This window comes from Argopecten irradians, chromosome 14, assembly GCF_041381155.1.
Source record: "Argopecten irradians isolate NY chromosome 14, Ai_NY, whole genome shotgun sequence".
NCBI lineage: Eukaryota > Metazoa > Mollusca > Bivalvia > Pectinida > Pectinidae > Argopecten > Argopecten irradians.
The window spans coordinates 30262419-30286532 of NC_091147.1; the positions used below are offsets into that span (position 1 = coordinate 30262419).

The following is a 24114-nucleotide window of genomic DNA, read 5'->3' on the forward strand; positions in this document are numbered from 1 at the left end:
TTATTTTCTCCAAAAACAAGAAAGTTAGAGGGGTGTGCGAAATTACGTCCCCAAAACCCGTTCAACTACAGGTTAACCTCAAGTTAATAACAGCTCTCGTGCGCAGTGATACGTCTGCGCATATCCGGTTACATACTCGTGTGTTGTGAAGCACTGGTACATCTGCCGATGTAAGTCCAGTCTTTTTGGTTCGGAATGAAAGTATTTGAAATTCATTAAAATCAATGCCAAAATTGTGCGAAATTACGTACCCCCACTCTACACTTAAAACTTCATACCCCATGTGTTAGCCCAGGTTTCCAGGTGTTTAAGGTCTTGTTGTAAAATTACACGGTCGTTGTGCGATCTTATCTTCCTATAAAGGAGGCAGTCGTCTGCGAACAGGCGGGTTTGTGATTGGACACAATCAGGGAGGTCGTTGATATGACATAGGAACAATATTGGTCCTAGTACCGTACCCTGGGGGACCCCTGAGTCCACAGACACTGATTTGGATTAGACTCCTTCAAGGACTACTTGCATAGATCTTGCAGTTAGAAAGTGGGATAGCTATGAATGGATTGGCCCATCTATTCCATAAGATGTCAGTCATATATTTATATTGTTACGGGGCCGTTTTAACCGCGTACCAGTTGAAAACTGTAGCAACCGGACTGTACCATTTATCAAAATAATGTTGAATTAAGGAAAAACTGGCGATAACTACCCCCTGACGATAATAACCTCCATTGCTCTAGTCCTGAAAACATGTTTGTCCCTTTTGGCAGAAACGTAACTTTTGAGCGCAGACACGGCGCGGGATACTGATTTACCCCCATATCGACATACGTTCGATAAGGAATACTTCCTGTTGTTGAAAAGCCCTTGGCCCATGGTGTGTTTTAGGAGTTAGTAGGTTAAAACTTTGCTATACGATGGATCTATTGGGGTCTATCCTTGGATCTATGCAAAAACCACCTACAATGGGGGACGCAGAGAAAAAGAAAGCCAAAGGTATCTATCTATCTATATATGATACGTTGTAGAACCCGTTTCCGGTTTTAACACAACGGTAGAGAGAGGATCTTACAGGGCATGTTTAAAAGCCTCCAATGTTGGGGCACATACTACCTCTTCCTCTAAGTGGTTCCAGTCAATGACTGTACGCACAAAGAAGGAAATACAACATTTTACAAAGAAACGCATTTGTAACACATGCATTTCAGTGATACTACTGTAGACAGGTAAACGGACTACCAGACGTATGCCCCTTTCACACATTCAATGATGAGGCGCAGGGTCACCACGGATTGGAAATTTTGATTATTCGGGAACATTGGGTGTCTTATGGCTCTATTACGTCAAAATGCCGGTGTTACGCGGTTACACAAACAACACCGGTCTGTCTACGCTTAATCATGGTTACTATCCGGTTGTCTCCCGATAACCCACCGGAATGTACTGGATGATTCACGGACAGTCCGGAGCACTATACGGCTTCATCTCCCATGCATAAACTTTTCATTCAAACAACTTCTTCATAGTCACTAAAAGATTCAGGGCCCCGTTTTACTGTGGAGAAGGTTAACGGAATCGAGGTGCGCAGGAGGTGCGTACCTCTGACTTAGGGGGCGCTGAGGCGGCATTGGGGGGAGCTCGAAGCGAGAGAATGGCCGACAGTAGTTGTTTACATTTTTTCAATGCGATCATAGACATATATATTGAGAGGAAAATTTTGCATGTAGAGTGATTTCCATTCTACCGATGAGATGTGTTGATTGAAGCCAAGGATGCACGATTCGTTCAAGCTAAGCCACATAAGTCATGCGAGTAGGGGCGTGGAGTGATTTGTTTACATTTTTCTCTGTCAAAATAAGGAGCATGCGGTGATTTTACGTTGTTTACATGTACAATTCCAGAACCAGTCGAATTAAGGTTTTCATTAACATTGAAAGGTGCTATCAGAAGTAAAATTTCTCCATGGCTTGTAAAATGGTTGAAATTTGGCAAAAATTACCCTACGTTAGCGAGGGACGGGATCGGGGGGAGACCCTATTTTAGCTGGGGACGGCGCATGGGTGGGCCCCGCTGGGTTACGTTACATATTTTTTATCCGTTAGGCCTACATTAATCTGCAGAATTGTCTATTCGCTTAAAATTGATTTAGGTGAGTCTAATTTCCATATACATGATTTATAAGTCATCTACGTCCCTGTTTTTAGCGATATTTAAACCAGAGACATACTTTATTTCTTTCAAGCATATAGTTCTACATTGATATTGTAGACAAATAATATTCAATCATAAGCTTTGAAATAAATGTTGATTCATATTTTATTTATTGATTTTGTTTGTTTGTTGATGTGATCCTTTGATTTCGGGTGGAATACCTAACCACATTATATCTACATTGAAATCACGCTAAAGTTGCAGATAATGTGTCATAATTCATGCTGTCAGAAACATTTTAATTGTCAATCTGTTTTAGTGCTTTTACACACAGAATATTAAATTACTTGTTTTTATTTTTATCCAGTAAATTTATATTTTCTGAATTGTATCATTACTTAAAGTGTACACGGAACGGTTTGGTATATAAGGCTTGATAAATGCGACATTGGATAAAATTTAGAATGGAGAAAGTACGAGTTTCATAGCGATTACGGTATTAGAGAAAATGCGACTTTTCTCTAGAACACACCTGAAGCCCCAAGCCATTGACCCCGATTTGTCCCCTGACCTGTGACGTCACGAGGACAACGGGACGTACTCTACTCGCATAAGATAGAGTGGCGATTTGCGGTGTCTGCCATCTAATATAAAATATCTGTTTGTAAATATCAATTTTGAAGACACAAATACCTGTGTACATGTCCGATACCTATTTAATATTATCCTCAATCACAGATATGAGTTTGGAATACGCTTGAAAATAGGGATTTATACCATGCATATATTGATGTTCCTGTCGTAGATAAATGAACATCTCTGTGCGATTTAAATACGCTTGAAAATAGGGATTTATACCTTGCATATATTGATGTACCTGTCGTAGATAAATTAACATCTCTGTGCGATTTCTTAATAATTATACACAATAAAATGTACATAATAACCCACGTACGTTGGATATCTGCAGTGTTTGACTCAGGTTGTTGAATGTCTACTGGTCAAACCAGCTTTACAAATTTCTGACTTTTTCATAAAACCTACCCATACATGTACAATTAAGTTATGATTCTAAACAGAATTTTTTGCATATATGTAATTCATATATAAATGCATTAACTAATTGCGTTATATTTGAAATCGATCCATTTGTGTTTTGACGAAATACATTCAGTTTTCATACAATGTATATAATACAGTACATTCGACGTCTTGTTGATATTTTGCTCAAGTTCATTCATTAGTGTCTTTAGTTGAAAAATAAATCAGGCATGGGTCAGACGAAAAAAATGAGACTGAACATGTCTATGTCTAATCTATGTAGCAGATATCAAGTACAGAACAAAATCAGAACTGTACTTCCGAATAGCCAATGTCATGCTGCGTTCATCTCTATACTTGTATACTGCAGTAACTAAAACGCGTAGTCAACCGAGACTAATGAGGGGGCGAACCAGATTACATAAGAAAGGTGTTTAGTGACCTGTCACGCTTTGTTGATTAGCTCGCGTCAGGTGTCAAAAGTAAGATCACAGGTAAGTTAGCGATGGACCATCATGTAATAATGTCATATTTGTTTACACTCATAAATCCTTGGTTAGCAGTAAAATATACCGTTCGAACATAACGCATAACAAATGTATCAATCACTAGATGTATACATTTCAGAAAGACTCATACATTTGTCTTGTATATATGTTTCTGGTTACATGTAAATGTATTTTCATAACAGAAACTACAAAATTATCTACAAAAGACATGTCGAGAAAGAACAATACAAATATAATGCTCAATGTCAGAATTTTGATATTTCTGATAATTGCTAGATTTCGGATCCAATTTGTTGTGAATTTTGGTCAATATCGATCATTATATAATACAAATAATGATAATCTACATGACCAATAATTGTACTGTTGAAGATTGTTAAAATAACACATGTTGTCATACATGTAGGCTGTACTAGCTTTAAAAGGAAGAGGGACTCGTTACAGCTATAAATGAATTATACATTTTAAATTCAATCTCTCAAGTGTTTTTGGTTTTTTTCATTTTTTTACTCCCCTCCGAATTTATGTCTATGATATCTATGTGTAATGAACTATGAAATACATTTAAGACATTTGCTATTCGTTATACTGGTTCTTGAAATCCACAAGCCTATTGAATTTTTATTTATAGAGAAACATATTCAAATGGACACACACTGTATAACCATCATTTTTCGAATTCGTCTCTTTTTAGATCACATTATGGAAATAGAATATTCCCAAGGTTTGATAATTTAGTAAGCTGTTAGAACGGAGATAGATCTCTAGTTTAAAGTTTTTACACAAGGTACACCTGGCTTATACCAGAAATATATATAACTTATATATGTTTCTGCTAATCTACATATGTATTTAGCCTGATTTCAGTTGCAATATTTCCTATTTTATATATAATTAAATTGTCATCATAATTTAATACTGTATATATATTTGTAAAATTCTCGTAACCCCATTTCAGGAATACATATATGTCCACCTTTGTGCTATAATCCCACTACCAAACACCTCACTGCCGTTGTCCTCGTGACCTCACATCCAGTTATTCCCCAAATCAGCGTGAGCGGCCGATTCCCTGATTAGCAGTCGATAAACAGGTAAAAATCGAGCACTTTGGAAGGCGGTATCTCGGTACTGAAGCGGCCGATTTTGATGCGGTTTTCAACATTCTTGTCAGGAGACCAAACAGAATAACATATCTAAATATCATTTTCAGTTCTGTGTACACTTTAATTATGTATATACCCAATGCATAGACATATTAACATACAGACACAGATGGACAGATTTGGATACAGGTATATAGTTGTATAATAATTGCACCTAATATTTAGATAGTGTACCTGTAACTATCTACAGGAACATACCTGCAGGTCTGTTGTTAAGACCACCAGGGCCTTTAATTTTTAGCTCACCTGGCCCGAAGGGCCGGTGAGCTTATGTCATGGCGCGGCGTCCGTCGTCCGTCCGTCCGTCCGTCCGTCAACATTTCCTTTAAATCGCTACTAGTCATAGAGTTCTGCATGGATTGTAACCAAATTTGGCCACAAACATCCTTGGGGGAGGGGGAACAGAACTTGTATAAATTTTGGCTCTGTCCCCCCCGGGGCAGGAGGGGCGGGGCCCAATAGGGGAAATAGAGGTTAATCCTATAAATCGCTACTTGTCCTAGAGTTCTGCATGGATTGTAACCAAATTTGACCACAAACATCCTTGGGGGAGGGGAAACAGAACTTGTATAAATTTTGGCTCTGGTCCCCCGGGGGCAGGAGGGGCGGGGCCCAATAGGGGTAATAGAGGTAAATCCTTTAAATCGCTACTTGTCCTAGAGTTCTGCATGGATTGTAACCAAAATTAGCCACAAACATCCTTGGGGGAAGGGGAACAGAACTTGTATAAATTTTGGCTCTGATCCCCCAAGGGCAGGAGGGGCGGAGCCCCTCAGGGGAAATAGAGGTAAATCCTTTAAATCGCTACTTGTCATAGAGCTCTGAATGGAATGTAACCAAATTTGGCCACAAACATCCTTTGGGGAAGGGGAACAGAACTTGTATAAATTTTGGCTCTGGTCCCCCGGGGGCAGGAGGGGCGGGGCCCATTAGGGGAAATAGAGGTAAATCCTTTAAATTGCTACTAGTCATAGACTTCTACATGAATTGTAACCAAATTTGGCCACAAACATCCTTGGGGTAAGGGGAACAGAACTTGTATAAATTTTGGCTCTGGTCCCCGGGGGGCAGGAGGGGCGGGGCCCAATAGGGGAAATAGAGGTAAATCCTTTAAATCGCTACTAGTCATAGAGTTCTGAATGGAATGTAACTAAATTTGGCCACAAACATCCTTGGGGGAAGGGGAACAGAACTTGTATAAGTTTTGGCTCGGATCCCCCGGGTCAGGAGGGGCCGGGCCCAATAGGGGAAATAGAGGTAAATACTTTAAATCGCTACTTGTCGTAGAGTTCTGAATGAAATGTAACCAAATTTGGCCACAAACATCCTTGGGGGAAAGGGAACAGAACTTGTATAAATTTTGACTCTGACCCCCCAGGGGCAGGAGGGGCAGGGCCCAATAGGGGTAATAAAGGTAAATCCTTTAAATCGCTTCTCGTCATAGAGTTCTACATGAATTGTAACCAAATTTGGCCACAAACATCCTTAGGGGAAGGGGAACAGAACTTGTGTAAATTTTGACTCTGGTCCCCCGGGGGTAGGAGGGGCGGGGCCCAATAGGGGTAATAGAGGTAAATCCTTTAAATCGCTACTAGTCATAGAGCTCTACATGAATTGTAACCAAATTTGGCCACAAACATCCTTGAGGGAAGGGGAACAGAACTTGTATAAATTTTGGCTCTGATCCCCCAGGGGCAGGAGGGGCGGGCCCAATAGGGGAAATAGAGGTAAAACCTTTAAATCGCTACTAGTCATAGAGTTCTGCATGGATTGTAACCAAATTTGGCCACAAACATCCTTGGGGGAAGGGGAACAGAACTTGTATAAATTTTGACTCTGGCCCCCCGAGGGCAGGATGGTTGGGGCCCAATAGGGGAAATAGAGGTAAATCCTATAAATCACTTCTTGTCCTAGAGTTTTGCTTGGATTGTGACCAAATTTGGCCATAAACATCCTTGGGGGAAGGGGAACAGAACTTGTATAAATTTTGGCTCTGACCCACTGGGGGCGGTAGGGGTGGGGCCCAATAGGGGATTTAGAGGTTAATATTAAAATTCCTTTAGAAAAGAAACAATGAACCTGTATTCAGAACATTACTTGGCATTACAAACCAGGTGAGCGATACAGGCCCTCTGGGCCTCTTGTTCCGTGTTACCCCAATTCGACTCATTCCCTGGAGCCATTCCCTACCCAAATACCAAATGTAACACCTTACCTGATATGATGATCAGTCAAGCGTCACAGTATGTAGGTATATACCTCATTGTTACCTAATTAATCTATCTCCAGGGGGTCTGTTTAAAACGACAGCCTAGCTACATCTGTATGTACCTATATAATTTCAACTTGTAAAATAAAGTCTACGTTCTAGACTTCCCCATGTGGTTGTGTTCCAAACAAAATAAAATTGAAAAATAATTTTAATTAAACCTAGATTATCTACTTATCTTGTAAAAATCTACTTTATTTCATTTGAAAAATTATGCAAGTATTACTGTACATATAGTATGTGTTCAATCAAGACAATACCCCCCTGAGCTAACTAACCAACATCCTGGCTCAGGTACATTGTATGTACAGGTACTTGTCCAAAGCTGCAACATATTTACGTAGTATTGTAATTAATTACCTGAATGAAAGAAAGATATAAACATAAAACATACACGTATCACTCACAGGATTCCATGTGTAGTTGGAATATCGAGTAATTGGAATTTCTTAATAAGATTACATGACACTAGTTTATAATTTACAATGAAGCGGCCAAAAAACACTCGTTTCCTCATTATGTCGGCTTTCGGCCTCCTCACCGTACCCATACCTCCATCCCAAGTATATTCACAATTTCATCAAATCACCACTGAATTACACCTAAAATTTCGTTACAAATTAATCTTCAAACATCTAACATCAATTATGTATCTTTACACACAGTTTTAAGTACGTAAAACCACCGCATGCTCCGTATTTTGACAGCGAAAATTGTAAACAAATCACCCACGCCCCTACTCGCATGACTTATGTGGCTTAGTTTGAACGAATCGAGCATCATTGGCTTCAATCAACATATCTCATCGGTAGAATGGAAATCACTCTACACGCAAAAATTGTTGGTTTTTAATTTTCCTCTCAATATATGTGTCTATGATCGCATTGAAAAAATGTAAACAACTACTGTCGGCCATTCTCTCGCTTCGAGCTCCCCCCAATGCCGCCTCAGCGCCCCCTAAGTCAGAAGTACGCACCTCCTGCGCACCCCAATTCCGTTAACCTTCTCCACGGTGACTCAGGACTAATTTCAAGACTAACGTTTCATACCAAAATGTGTTTCACTAAAGGGCGTTCCGTATTCTCTGTAATTAGCGCCCCTCCTTCTGTAAACACCCCCCCCCCCCCCCTTTTCTGAAGAAGAGTTCAAGTTGCATAAAACTATGAGATCGTCCAGGGGTGTAGAGATCGTAAGTGATCGGAGTATCGAGGATGCAAAACTGTTGAAGCAAATTCAATGAAATTTGCACAAAACTTTTAAGGCATAATGCCAAATTACAATTGTGAATTATATGGCCCCTAACCCCCAGGGGCCAGAGGGGCGGAGCCAAAAAGAGTCAAAATCGCTAAAATTTCAAAAATCTTCTTCTCCATTCACAGATGTAGTAGAATCAAATACTCTTCATAGATGGAAAGGTCATAGGCCCAACAATTGTGAATTTCATGGCCCTGGAATCTCAGAGTTTTCCTTGGGAGGGGGTCAAATTTACTATAGTTTATATAGGAAAACACATTTATGAGCATTATTTACTCAATTCTTAGGAAATGAGTCAAACTAGGTCAGTATCATTAGCCGGAGATAGCATTTTCACATCATATACATATCAGGTCCTGGCTGACTGCTTGGGGCCATAGAGGCAGGGCCAAAAGATTCAAAATAGATAAAATTTCAAAAATAATCTTCTCCACTCACAGATGTGGTGGAATCAATACTCTTCATAGAATGAAAGGTCTAAAGGCCCTCTACAAAAATTGTGAGTTTCAGGGCTTGATTCTCAGATTTTTCCCTGGGGAGGGGGTCAAGTTTACTTTAGTTTATATAGCGTGGCGTCCAGCGTCCAGCATCCGTCCGTCTGTCCGTCAACAATCGACTTCTTCTCCATAACCGCTGGTTGGAATTCAACAAAATTTGACTTTAAAGATTAAAAGGTGAAATTGATATAATTATTGACTTGTTTCAGGAGCCTGATGGACTTTTATATAGTGTTTATATATCTTTGTTTCATGCTTTATCCAATCTTTGACCGTTAACCCCCATGGGCCTCTTGTTGTAATTCCTTTAATTTCATTCAACAGAACAAAAGGCCAGAATTGAAAAACAACAACAAGCAGAAAAAAAGAAGCTTGATGATTTCCGGGAAAAGGTAAATAATTGATTGATATTAAAAAAATGAAAAGGTGCTTAATAAGACAAAGTTATTGCAAACCAACACAGTTTTGATAATCTTGGTCTTATGCCCAGACAATTGAAATTGAGGCCTCGAAAGGAGAAGGGGTGCTTAAAGGGACAAGGCCACTTAAATGGGTTAAACACAGTATTTGCTTATTAAAGAATTATCTGCCCTTGTAAAGAGTTGTTTTTCTTTTCATTTATTATTCAAAAGTTTTTCCTAAACATGATCATATCTGAAAGGGCAGATAACACTCTGATATGCAAAGACAGATACATTTACATGTACTCATAGCCCGAGATACTCTGGCCCTGACACCAGACTTAGACTTTTGACAGATAGATGTCTGGTGTAGGGTCAGAGCGCAGTGCTATAACAAAAGATGGAACTCGCTGACACCGTTTGGTATCAGGCCAGGTCATCTATAATTCATACTGACCTCTGAGAAGCCCCACTTACCTTGGTCTTTTCAACAAATGAATAATTTGTCAACCCAAATATAGCAATCCGTCGAGATTAGAGGCGATTTGCATACTATGAGAAAATGGTGACGACGACGAGGAAAATTTAAAGTTGCATAAAGGAAACTACTGTATTGACATAATATAACGTGCATACATGATAAAATGGATTGCTATGGGTAGATAAATTATTCATTTGTTGAAAAGACCAAGTTAAGTGACGCTTCTTGGTGGTAATGCTTTGTAAGCAGTCTCAATCGGAGATGACCTGGCCCGATACCAAACAGTGTCGGTGAGTTTCACCTTTTGATATAGCACTGTGCTCTGACCCTACACCAGACATCTATCTGTCATAATGTCTAGCACTAAGTCAGGTGTCAGGGCCAGAGTATCTCGGGCTAATGTACTCACTGCAGAAATAACAATCTTTTTAGACTTAACTAAAACAGATCAATCAGCTGTATTTTTATGGAGTGATTTGCCAGAACATTTATATACACGTGTCTTGTAATACCTATAAAACTAGAAAAAGTATTGATACAATCCAGAATTTTCCTCCACATCCACACATTTCATTGATTAAAATGTTTAATGTATAGTATTCCTGAACTGGAATTAACTAAATTATATACATGTGTTTACATATAATTAAAGATGCTTCATTGCTGACAAATGGTAATTTTTCTCTATTAAAAACAGGAGCTGACAAATTAGTGTTTTTCTTCAGTTACAAAAGTAACTTACTTAACACCATTATCACCATTGAAAAGTTTGAGCTTCTAATTTTATGTCAAGATAAAATATTAAAAAGAATTAATTGCATCCCGAAAAAATTCCATGGCACTATATATATCCTATAAATATGGAATGAAGTACTGATTGCACATGCACCAAAAGCAAAATAAATTATTTCAAATGTATATTTGTGTTATATATATATAAATACACGATTAAACATCATTTGTTATAATGATATACATGTAAGTATCGTTAATGATCTATCGGCGGTGGAACATCTTAAACATTACTTAAAACTGGTTTTGTGAATGTGTTATTGATATATACTGTAATTGTTTAATTAAATGTTTAATAACTATTCACTTGTGATGTAATATAAAAAGCCTCTTTATGGGAATGAGACCTAATTGGGTTTCTAATAGATTTGATATTGTTGTTTTAGACCAGGAAAAGGATACACGAGTTTGTGAAGGATGGCAGCAAGCAGAAATATAGTTTTGAACCTATGGATAAGTGTTTCCGCGCCATAGTGTATGTATAGGGTCTCATGTTCAAAGATATTACGAGATATAACCTTTACTCATTGTATGTAGTTGACAGAGAGAGCATATGACCATGTCCTCATAGTTTGCAAAGGGAGTATATGACTTTGACCCTTTACTTAACAGGAAGATTATATGTGAATGACTTCATACTGCCATATAGAAAAAATTGCCTTGAATATTTTCGTATTGTTTATATGAAGTTCGCAAAAAAACATTGATTGTGCATATTGAATTTTGAGACTGTTCGGTCAACAAGATGGCCAACAGGCCTCTAGTTTGAATTTTAATAGTTGAAGTTTGTCACCGCTATTTCTCAGAAAGTAATGATGGAATCTGTCATAAGAAGCAGAGAGACCAGATATTACCTTGGTCATTTGTATACATACAGGTTTTTATTGCCTCTCTTATAGTATGAACCATGATTATACCAGATAGCCTGTGAGCAAGTAAGGCCCATTGGGCCCTTTTATTTGTTTCAATACTTTTTTTACTTTTCACTTATACAGACATGAGATTGCAGATGTGGCGGGAATGACCTCTTTTTCATTTGGTCTGGAGGAAGAAGATCGTTATGTCATGTTGTGGAAAAAGGTAGATATATTATTTTCAACCCGAAATAGCAGGTCAACTGTTGTAACTAAATAAATATTTGTATCTTTGATCATCACCATAGGTTTTTGTGGCTCATTTTGTACTATTGTTAATGTTAATTAAGGTAGACTACATTTAATTTAGAAAAAAAATGAACCATATAAATATTTCTAGATTCCAGCTTATCTTACTGGAGAACATGTTGTAGTTTGTCTTTGTTAATCTATAAAATGTAAATAAATAGTTTCATGTCAAAAAACATGAATTGTGAACATTTATTCAACAATATTAATGTTATGAGCACGGCAACCTTGCAGAGATTGACCGTGGAGAATTGCAGGAATTTACTTCATACCTGTTTTTTAACTCGATCTTATTCAAGTAACAAATGTATGTAATATATTCAGCAAAAGCTACTGTACTGAGTACCATTACATAATGTTTTGAATATATGAATTAGAAATGAAAATAAATGTACTTGAATAGTGAAAGTGCTGTACATCTTTGAACTCAATACAACAAACGATACAATTCATCAGTTTACCTTCATGTATTGTAGTCAGGAGACAGACATCCTTCTTATCTGCATATTTCATAGCAGCTAATGTGGCATTGTTGACAAAGCGAAAAAGCCAAAAAAACGAAAAACGAAAAAGCGAAAAAGCGAAAATCCATTCCGTCGCTTTTTCGTGGTATTTTTTGGCTTTTTCGCTTTCTTGTGTTAGAAAAAACGCGAAAAAGCGAAAAAGCAAACATCGGATTTTCGCTTTTTCGCATTTTCCCAACGCGAAAAAGCGAAAAAAACGAAAAGCGAAAAACCGAAAATCCATTCCGTCGCTTTTTCGTGGATTTTTGGGCTTTTTCGCTTTTTCGTGTTTAGAAAAAGCGAAAAAGCAAACATTGGATTTTCGCTTTTTCGTTTTTTCGACTTCCGTCGTTGTGACATGCGCAGCACATTATATTATAAAGGAGGACGCCATTATAAGGTAGCAGACCACAGAAGAACAGCCAGGCTCGGTCCATATTATTATTAAAGGGACTAAATCCATAGGTTTATTAGAGTTTTTGACTTCCTACAAACGTTGTTATACCTGAATTAGAAAGTTTTCAAAATTACAACAAGATATTTGAAATATTGGCAATGTTTATCAACGTTAAAATATCGCAAAACGCAACCCGAAACTGTATCCGTCGGGATTGGCTGTTTATAACGGAAATAGCCGAGTGCATCTTTGACTCCGAAATCGGGATCGCTGAAAATCTTATCCGGCTAATAGATATATATATATAATAACCCCATTAAGAGGCCACTCAAATATATAGTTTATCGGTTATAATAGCCTGATTCAGTGTAATAGCCGATTCTACATTGGCAAGTAAAACAGCATAGTTCTATGAAGCTTTAGAGTATTTGATGGAAATATGACAAGAAGTGAGAGGTATTTTCACTCGTTAATTTTGTATACATTCTACATGTATACAGATGTACCATGTACATTATTCAGCAAACATATACATAGGCCTACAATGTATATGTAAGGTAAGTTTTTGCTTTTAATAAGATAAAATTTAGATATACAGTTAGACTGATTTTTAACTAGGGATATGAAGGGAAGGTCCATTACACGGATAGACAGCATAACTAGGAATATATAAGGAAAGTCCATTAGACGGATAGACATTATAACTAGGGATATATAGGGAATGTCCATTAGATGGATAGACATTATAACTAGGGATATGTAGGGAATGTGCATTAGACGGATAGACATTATAACTAGGGATATATAGGGAAGGTCCATTAGACGGATATGGACATTATATAACTAGGGATATGTAGGGAAGGTCCATTACACGGATAGACATTATAACTAGGGATATGTAGGGAAGGTCCATTACACGGATAGACATTATAACTAGGGATATATAGGGAAGGTCCATTAGACGGATAGACATTATAACTAGGGATATGTAGGGAATGTCCATTACACGGATAGTCATTATAACTAGGGATATATAGGGAAGGTCCATTAGATGGATAGACATTATAACTAGGGATATGTAGGGAATGTCCATAAGACGGATAGACATTATAACTAGGGATACATAGGGAAGGTCCATTAGACGGATATGGACATTATAACTAGGGATATATAGGGAATATCAAATATTGGTATAATGATAAAAGAAATACATGGACCTAATTAGTCAGCTAAACCTGCCTATATTATTAGGCATTTTATTTTTTTCCTAATAAATAGTCTATATATTAGGGGAAAAAAGCCTAATAATATAGATCTAGGCAGGTTTAGTGGACTATATTTATAGTACCTAATATCATGTCAAATGAAAATAAAATGATGGTAGACGGGAGTATAAAACCATATAATATAATGAAAACTCTTCTTTATAGCTGCAAAAACATGCACAAAAAAGGATTATTTACACTTAGAAACCCTTCACAAAACTTCTGCATATTAGATTTAACACAGTAATCAGGAACTTGTAGTCGATAAATTGCCGTTTTCAGTCGATAGCAGATATGTCATTAGACAGATGAGATTTCCTTTGAATGTTCCAGCATCGCGCGTGCAAATAGGGATTGTTTACACGCGCCTAAAGATAATAATATGAAATAGTGACTAGGTCGTTTCTATATATTTATAGTTTGCACTGACATGGACTCAAGAATCATGCTTTCTAGTATTATCATTATCAGTGCATAATGATAGTACAACACGTGCGGCGATTCTATTGTTACGGAAATAGTCGCTGGCGTAGCAACATGGGGTCATGACCCCACTTTTGGTGGGAACATATAAATGACTCGATTCCAATCACCTGTTCAATCGAATTCGTTGACGATGACGGGAGAGAACAAAATATGGGTATTTTGATTAAAAAAATATTCAAATGTCACGAGAATAAATAATATTCATTTACGTGAAAAACTGTAAATATAAGGAATAGATTTCTATTTTGTTGGGGTTATGAGGTTATAATGATAATGGAGCCCGTGTAAAGGTTACATAATTTACACGTGCTCCATTATCATTATACCCTCATAACCTCAACAAAATAAAAGTTTATTCCTTTATTATTTTCAGTTTTTCTCCATCTTGAACAAAATGGGTATAAAAACTTTTAAACTTTGTTATTAACACAAAGAACACAACATTTACAATTATTTTTCTTTCTATAATTCTTTTTATCTTTTATTACATGAATTTTAAATGATTTAGTCCCTTTAAGCACTGCTGACACTGTTTGCAAACCTTTAGAAATTCTCTTTAATCTATCCCTATCGTCTTGTGTTTTCCGAGATATGTGGAAACTTGCTAAAGTAATGCCACTTTTTAAAAAGGGAGATCAACACTCCATTTCTCTCTATCGACCTATATCTCTTCTTTCAACTTTTGGAAAAGTATTTGAAAGGGTAGTTTATAAGCATATTTATAATTATTTCCTTGAAAATTCGTTATTTTTCCAGTTCCAATCGGTTCTATGCAAGGACATTCAACAGTATTTCAATTGATAGAATTTTTTCATAATATTTGTATAAATCTGGAAGAAAAAAAAACATACACTTGTATGTTTTTTTTATGATATCTCAAAAGCTTTTGACCGGATATGGCACAAAAGTCTACTTATAAAATTACAATCATATGGTATTTCAGGAAATTTCTTATTATGGTTAGAAAATTATCTTAGTAATCGACAACAAAAAGTATTTATTAATAATTCATTTTCAGTAATCGCATTATGGCTGGAGTCCCTCAAGGCTCAATACTTGGTCCACTTCTTTTTGTTATTGCTGATGAGCTTGAATCTTCTTTTAGCGGACGATACAGCTCTATCAAAATCATCATCATCATGCAGAGATATTGAATATGCACTTTACAGCGATCTAGAAAAGATAAATAGGTGGGCAAAAAAATGGCTTGTATCTTTTAATCCCAATAAGACTGAAGTGCTCTTCATTTTAAACTTGAATGACATTGATGCAGATTTAGATTTGATTTTTGATGATAACTTTCTAAATTTTTAGTCAATTCCATAGACACAAATGCCAATTTCAATGAAAGCTATAAATCTGTTATGAAGAAAACAAATGGATTGCGTAAACTTAAATATATGCTAAATCGTGATACCCTTTTACACCTTTAGAAGTCATTTATACTACCCATTTTAGAATATGCTTGTCTAATGGAAGTAGCTAGAATAATAACGAGTTTGCCATCATTTGCAAAAAAAAAAATCTTTTTATAGTGAATCAGGTTTAGAATTATTAAGTACAAGTGATAGGAGAGCAAGAAGAAAACTTAAATTATTACATAAGATGAAAACTCATGATACTCCTAATTTTCTTCCGAATCTATTACCTCCCACAGTTGGTGAAAATAATCAATATACTCTAAGAAACAATATCGACTTTTGTAATTCAAACTATCGACTCTCCTCCACTCTCAAGTCTTTCTTACCTTCTACTTTAAGAGACTGGAATAATTTAGATAATGATATTAAGTCATTAGGTACCCATTTCTCCTTTTAAGATTGCTCTTTCCCAGCAAATAGTCTCTCATCGACCAATTTATTTTAACTATGGTGACAGAAAATTAAATATTTTTCACACCAGATTGTGGCACAAATGTAGTAATCTAAATGACGATCTTTTCCGTTCAAATTTAGTTGAAAATTCTCGTTGTACAAACTGTGGAAATCATTGTGAAAATGCTTATTATATTTCTTAGAATGTCCAAATTACATGTACTTAGCTGCCCTTACAAAGTTAATTAGCGAAATTAATGAGCAAACCTCTGGAAATACACCTTACTTTGCTGCTTTAGGTGATGAAAAATTGGCTTTTGAGGTAAATTGTAAAAACATACATATAAGCTTTAAACATAAAAAAAGCTTTTACTACACAATTATTATTAAATTTATTTAAAGTAGTATTATTTGAATTGTTTAATCCGTATAAGATATCTAAGTTATCATGTATAATATGTTAATTGTGTTATAATGTTAGGAGATGGCTGTTAAAGTTGGAATAACTTGTGCCTGATCCTTTTGACCAGTGCAATATATTTGCTGATTTTGCCATTGTGATAGAAATGTACGGTCAGATTTTTTTAAGTGACACAATGAAGTTGATGTACCTTAACCAAAGCACAGGGAATGAGTTAATAAGAGGATATCATCTTTTCAAAAATCTAGATATTAAGGTTCTGACGATGTTACTAATGTACATTATATACGCACTGATCATTATTTAGTAAATATTTTAAGTGATCTTTTCCACATGTCTTGTTTTCTCTTTGTCCGCACTAAAGTTTGGACATAATGTCGATTTATATATTTAAATTTTAGATAAAATATGAAACAGTCGGAAGGATGCATCTCCTAATTAGCACGGTGGTCGGGTAGACTAACTGCCAATATAGATAGTGCACATTTACATGTACGCACATTCGCACATGAAGTTGACAATTCAAATTTAATTGAGATTAAAAAAAAAATAATCTAGTAAGAAATGAATGATAATATGGTCACGATTAATCAAATTTACCGAAAAGACCCTCGTGTGGATATAGCGTCGACCTAAAAATGGCTGATGCTTTGTTTGATAATACAATCAAACCTATTTATATGACTACCTGTGTATAACGAACACCTGACTATAACAATCGATTTGCAAAAAAGGCCATCTTTATTGTCTCACAAAATGTATACATTGTATGTGTCTAACGATCGATGCGTTTGGAACGGCAGTCACTAGTGTCTGTGATGTTTTTTAACGGAAATACATTGAATTCCGTGTGGATATAGCGTCGACCTAAAAATGGCCGATGCTTTGTTTGATAATACAATCAAACCTATTCATATGACTACCTGTGTATAACGAACACCTGACTATAACAATCGATTTGCGAAAAGGCCATCTTTATTGTCTCACAAAATGTATACATTGTATGTGTCTAACGATCGATGCGTTTGGAACGGCAGTCACTAGTGTCTGTGATGTTTTTTAACGGAAATGCATTGAATTCAATTTAGCCTAACTACAGTATATATCTAAAACATTTCTTATTAAAAGCAAACATTTACCTTACATATACATTGTAAGCCTATGTATATGTTTGCTTAATAATGTACATGTACACCTGTATACATGTAGAATATAATTAACGAGTGAAAATACCTCTCACTTCTTGTCATATTTCCATCAAATGCTCTAAAGCTTCATAGAACTATGCTGTTTTACTTGCCAATGTAGATACGCTGTAAATGTATCGGCTATCACACTGAATCAGGCTATTATAACCGATAAACTACATATATACATGTATATCCATTAGCCGGATGAGATTTTCAGTAATCCTGATTTCGCAGTCAAAGATGCATGCGGCTATTTCCGTTATAAACAGCCAATCCCGACGGATACAGTTTCGGGTTGCGTTTTGCGATATTTTAACGTTGATAAACATTGCCAATATTTCAAATAACATGTTGTAATTTTGAAAACTTTCTAATTCAGGTATAAGAACGTTTGTAGGAAGTAAAAAACCCTAATAAATCTATGGAAATGTAATGATTTAGTCCCTTTAATAATAATATGGACCGAGCCAGGTTGTCTTTCTGTGGTCTGCTACCTTATAATGGTGTCCTCCTTTATGATATAATGTGCTGCGCATATCACAACGACGGAAGTCGAAAAAACGAAAAAGCGAAAATCCAATGTTTGCTTTTTCGCTTTTTCGCGTTTTTCCAAACACGAAAAAGCGAAAAAGCCGCAAAAAATCCACGAAAAAGCGACAGAATGGATTTTCGCTTTTTCGCTTTTTTCGTTTTTTTTTTTTTTTCGCTTTTTCGCGTTGGGAAAATGCGAAAACGCGAAAAACCGATGTTTGCTTTTTCGCTTTTTCGCGTTTTTTCTAACACAAAAAATCGAAAAAGCCAAAAAATACCACGAAAAAGCGACGGAATGGATTTTCGCTTTTTCGCTTTTTCGTTTTTCGTTTTTTTGGCTTTTTCGCTTTTTCGCTTTGCATTTTTTCGCTTTTTCGCTTTTTCGCGTTGGAAAAAGTGCGAAAAAGCGAAAATATTAAATAGGATTTTCGCTTTTTCGCGTTTTTTCCAACGCGAAAAAGCGAAAATGGCACAAATCAGCCACCATAGAAGTCAGTTTGATCATGGTTTTGTTAATGCAATGCATCCTGAATTCCAGCATTTCCAGTAAAAGTGAACGTACATGTAGATGGAATGTTGGACCCTTGATGTCAACTTTCTTCCGAAAAAACGTCATGATTATCTGGTTCTGATTCACAATCATCAGTTTGAAATCCTTCAAATTCGTCACTGGCATCATCAACGAAGACTTCTTAAAAATATCTCTGAATTCTGGCAGGACATTATCGAGATCGGCGAGATCGCCGTCGTCCGCCATGTAGTAGTAGTACTAGTAGTAGATCCCTCCTCTATTAGGAGAACCAGCTGCCACAGGGCTGTGGTATATGGACATCAATGTTATTTAACTATACAAAGAAAGGCATTATTTACAGCGCATGTGGGAGACGACTATTATTAGTTTGTTAGTGCCCTCTTGGGGGTAGTTGGGCTGTTAATATGCTATGCTATAATATAAGACTCTTTTCATATGTGGATATGAAGGATAGGGATATTCTACCCGAGGGTCATAAAATGTAGGAAAACCCGAGGCTTGCCGAGGGTTTTGCAACATTTTGTGATCCCGAGGGTAGAATATCCCTATCCTTCATATCCACTTATGAAAGAGTATTTTTCTTCCATACCTCGACGTTTTATTACAATTTGACAGCTATAATATTCCGCCATTTTGAAATAAATTCGAAGAAATCCACGACTGGAAGTCAATTTTCCATATATAAAAAATTTCGTGATAATATCAACACAAATTCCGTTGTTTGCATCTTTTATAGTAAAACCAGTCATATTTGTGGAAAAAAATGTTAAAAGATACCGAGGAAATAGAGATTTTGTTGACGCCGTGACGTCACGAGGCTTTATTGCATGGGTAGCCATGCAATACAGCCTCAGGCGACATGAGTGTATTGCCCTAGACCAGCCAGTATTACACCCGTAAGTATGAAAGAATAAGTTTTCCTATTCCAGTTGCTGGGATATATACAGTGTACTGTTAATATAATTTAACTATTAGATAAGTGTTTTATAAATGCAGTAGTATCTACAGTAATACTCGTTGTGACTGGTTGGAGGTTATTTGATATACAATTGTCTCTTGGTAACTTAACACATTAATTCACTTCCTATTACTGGATTTATGTTGAGGTGTTGATGTCCAACAACACATATCGTCTCAGATGCAGCGCGTAGCACATGTTGCGAGACAAGCATTCAATCTTTGATGCGGTTTCCTTGTCCTGAATGGCCAATGGCAGGTTGGGATTTGTCACATCAAGAATTGTCCATAGCACATGTAAATGTGTAACTAATAACATTGTCGGTGTTGTCACGGACAATTTGCTGGATGGAGATGATGAACGGGAACCGGATCGGTTCCAGGTTTGGACATTGTAGAACAAAGTGTTCGTTAGGCACAGAAGACATACTGGTGTAATATTGTAGATGTACTTAGCCCTGTTTGCTTGAAGACTGTATGCTCCGGCTAGCAGCTTTGCTTGAATAACTGCTTTCCTGACGACCAAGGTGTCCACCGGTGCTGACCCAAAGACGTTATGGACAGAAGCAGAGCGAATAGTGTGATGGTGTAGATACTTCTGGGATGACCTCCCTTCGCGCATAGTTTCCACTTGATGTCTCCAATAGATGCTAACTGCTGGTTTGATGGTCCTCTGCCACTGTCCCTTTGACAGAGATAAGTCTAGTAGATAAATTGCCGATGGTAGACTATATTTCTACGTAAGATGTTGTATGTGGACAAACCAGCTACTTGAGGTGTCATCCTTAATACTCAGCTGTCTGCGTGCAATTTGGTCCTCAGGCTAGTCTGTTCTTATGATGCTGTCGAACATGATGAGTGTTTGTTTATCGATTTATGCTTCAATAGGAAATTATCCTGATAGTATGTATACTGTTGAGTCAGCTGTGGAGGATGGAAGTCCCTTGATGTGTTTCAGTGTTTGTTTGTGAAAGCGGCTAAAAGTGGTCATGTCTTTCTTGGTGAGGACCACTGCTTCCAGTCCTTATACCATCCTGGGTCTAACATACGTGTTCCTCAGGTTGATGAGGACTTTGGGGTTCACTCCTCTGTATCCATGTAGCCCTGCACCCATTAGTGAGTATGTGGTCTTTCTCGCTAGCTGTATTCTTACATCGGTGATACCTTTTGTGGAGTTTTTACTGCCAGATGAACGTGTGATACCAAGATGTTTGTAGTTGGAGACTACCTCTAGTGGCTTGTCGTTCAGCTCAAAGTTTACTAGTTCATCCTGGCGCTTCTACGGCTGATTGAATATCATTATCTTACTTTTGTCGGCACTAAGGTTGTAACGTTCACTAGCTACAATTTTCCCTGTAGGTGCAGCATAACCTGTAGTTCACAAGGTTCTTCAGACAGGAGTACAATATCATTTGCACAAGTAGGAGTACCTACATGTATGGAGCCTATTTTACATCCCAGATCGTTCCTTTCCAGCAGAGCCAGAAGTGGGTTTATGAACATTTATAAGCTGTCGGTGACCAGCATCCTCCCTGTCGAACACCCTGTCGTTCCATAAATGGTTCCGAGATGGATCCTTCCCATTTGACACAGGACTTGGGGTTGTTGTACCAATCCTTCATCAGAAGCCATTCTGTGGAATGTAAGCCGTTCTGATATAACCGTCTCAGCATGGAATTATGCCAGACTACACCGAAAGCTTTTGAAGCATCAAGAAAGGCTGCATAAAGTGTGTTGTCAGCGTAGGTACATTCGGCTATACATTCTGTTAGGAGTAGAGCGGCGTTGTTACGGGATGTTCCTTTGGTGAACCCTTTCTGCATCTTGCTGAGATGTGTGTTGATGACTTAGACATTTCGTTCAAGATGCAGTTTCTCGAAGACCTTCCTTATAATACTGGAGATGGTGATTCTACGATACGAGTTAGGATGGTTAGGTGGCTTCCCTTGCTTCTTGAATATCGGGGTGATTATTCCTGATTTGAACGCTTGTGGGATTCTTTGTTCTGCATGTTTCTTGGTGAATAGCTTGACTAGGGTACCAAGTAAGCCGCTTCCTGCAAATATTAGATGTTCTGCTGTTATACCATCCTTGTCAGCCGCCTTACCGAGGTCAAAATGATCTAACTACCTTGCTGATCTCTTCCTCTGTATACGATTTCATAGAGGCTACTTTGCAGTTATTAGTGATAGCTTCGATATCACCATCTAATTGTGACTGATAGTGGTTGTCATATAGGTTGTTATCCTCAGGCTGACTGAGATGTTCAAAGTATCTTGCCCATCCGGCACAGATTTCATCAGTGTCCTGTAAGTATCTGTCATCAATGATGAGGTGTGACAGTTTGCTTGAGTTGTTGTTGCTTCTTTGTTTCCTCACAAGGAGGTGGAAAAATTTCATATCTGATGGGTGGGCTTCCATTGTATCTCTATATACTTTTTTCTAGCCTTTGCGTTGAGTTGTCTCTGATAGCGTCTTAACTTCTTTTTAGCTTCAATGCAATCGATAAGCAGATGGTTTTTGGTACCTGCAGCCTACCTGTCTGCTTCCAGATCCAATGCGCTAGTTTACTTGCGTTGCATAGATTTTGCAGGTTCTGATCCCATCCTCTCTGTTGCTTTTTCTTTGATCTTAACTTTTTCGTTGGGCATACTGTGTCTGCACATGTTTGTAAAACCATGGTGAGTGTGTTCAGAAGATCAGTTGAGTTCATCTCCTCATCTTTAAAAGCAGTTGATGGATGTTTTCCCTACTACTGGACTGTGCGTTGACAATTTAGTGCATTGTCTCTCCAGACAGTTACTCTGAGCATCGGGGCCTCAGGAGTTCGGAGAATGTAATCAATTAAGGAAGTATGGTTTGTGTAGTGTTGAAAGGTCACCGTGGTTGGGTAGTTTGTCCCGGATGCGAGACCCATGTTAAGCACAGCGTCTCTAAATTTTATGTCCCTGGAGTGAAATGTTGTGTACATTGACGATCTGATAGGCCTACCTGTCTACACGACATTAAACATCTAGAAAGTGCATGCAAACGATGATTGATCTCGTAGAACATGAAGACAAATACGAAAGGAAATATTTAAGCATGATTCAGTCATTTATTTTCAAAGAAAATTACTTTAAACTGTGTAATATTGCAAAAAGCCGGCCCCTGTGTTGTCTTGTATATTTCCCAATCACGTGATCTTGACGAAGTCGGAATCCCCATCTGTCTTGAAATTTTAAGTCTTGCGAATAACGTAAATAATAAAAACTATATTCATCGATTAGTTTTAAAGTCAGTAATTTATTCATGGTTTTATTCAGCAGACGAAAATCGATCTATTAGACCGGGGATATTTGCCCGATTTTTCGCATGATACGAAGTGTATTTCGAGTAGGGGATATCACCGAATATGGACTAGAAGTGTGATAGGGCCGGTGTGATACGCATCGTGTTCTTATTACAGTAAAACAAAAATATACGAGCTATCAAAAAAGAAAACAATGTTTATTAGAATGTTTCAAAAACTTAATTTGTCAATCAGCATCGTAAATTGTAGTTATTCGAACGGTAAATCAACTTAGCCAAACTTGCCTAATATGCAGCGAGAATGATTTATTGACTGAAAATTTTACAGGTCATGTGTTTAAAATCACAAAAAGTAGTCAATCCAAATCAAATAGATTTGATAATTACTTACTTGTCAAGAAAAATACACAAATCTGTCCAAAAATGACCCAATCAGTCAGTTTGCCAGAAAACCTGTCAGATAAACATGGGCTTCGGAGCTTTTTACCGCGCATAAAAATAGTGGCATTTCCGGTGACGTAATTATATATAATGTCACACTAAAAATATCTAATATCCTGCCGAATCTGTGCTTTCCAGTAAGTTCTTGTTTGTTGCAGCCAAACGACTAGGAGATTGATTTTCGTTTTTGCAATACAAAGAAATGAAATGCTAACGTTTTAACTTGTATCAATTGCATTTTTAGCTCACCTGGTCCGTCGTCCGTCCGTCAACATTTCCTTTAAATCGCTACTTGTCGTTTATTGTCAAGTACTGCATGGTCAGAAACTTCCTTAGGGGAAGGGGATCAGATTTTGCATAAATGGTGACCCTGACCCCCCTGGGGCAGGAGGGGCGAGGCCCAATAGGGGTAATAGAGGTAAATCCTATAAATCGCTACTTGTCCTAGAATTCTGCATGGATTGCAACCAAATTTGGCCAGAAAAATCCTTGGGGGAAGGGGATCAGATTTTGCATAAATGGTGACCCTGACACCCCCTCCCCCCTGGGGCAGGAGGGGCGAGGC

The 24114-nt window shown here is 37.4% G+C and overlaps 1 protein-coding gene across 1 annotated transcript in view; it reads left to right on the top strand.

Annotated features, from left to right (window-relative positions):
* Nucleotides 1-813: 813 nt before the first annotated feature.
* Nucleotides 814-24114, top strand: part of LOC138308314 (sperm-associated antigen 7 homolog) — a 40559-nt gene continuing 17258 nt past the window's right edge. The window contains exons 1-4 of the mRNA XM_069249307.1: nt 814-993; nt 9209-9276; nt 10945-11033; nt 11554-11638. Of these exons, the coding sequence (XP_069105408.1) occupies nt 915-993; nt 9209-9276; nt 10945-11033; nt 11554-11638 (321 nt within the window). The 5' untranslated portion in view covers nt 814-914. The remainder of the gene's footprint in view (nt 994-9208; nt 9277-10944; nt 11034-11553; nt 11639-24114) is intronic.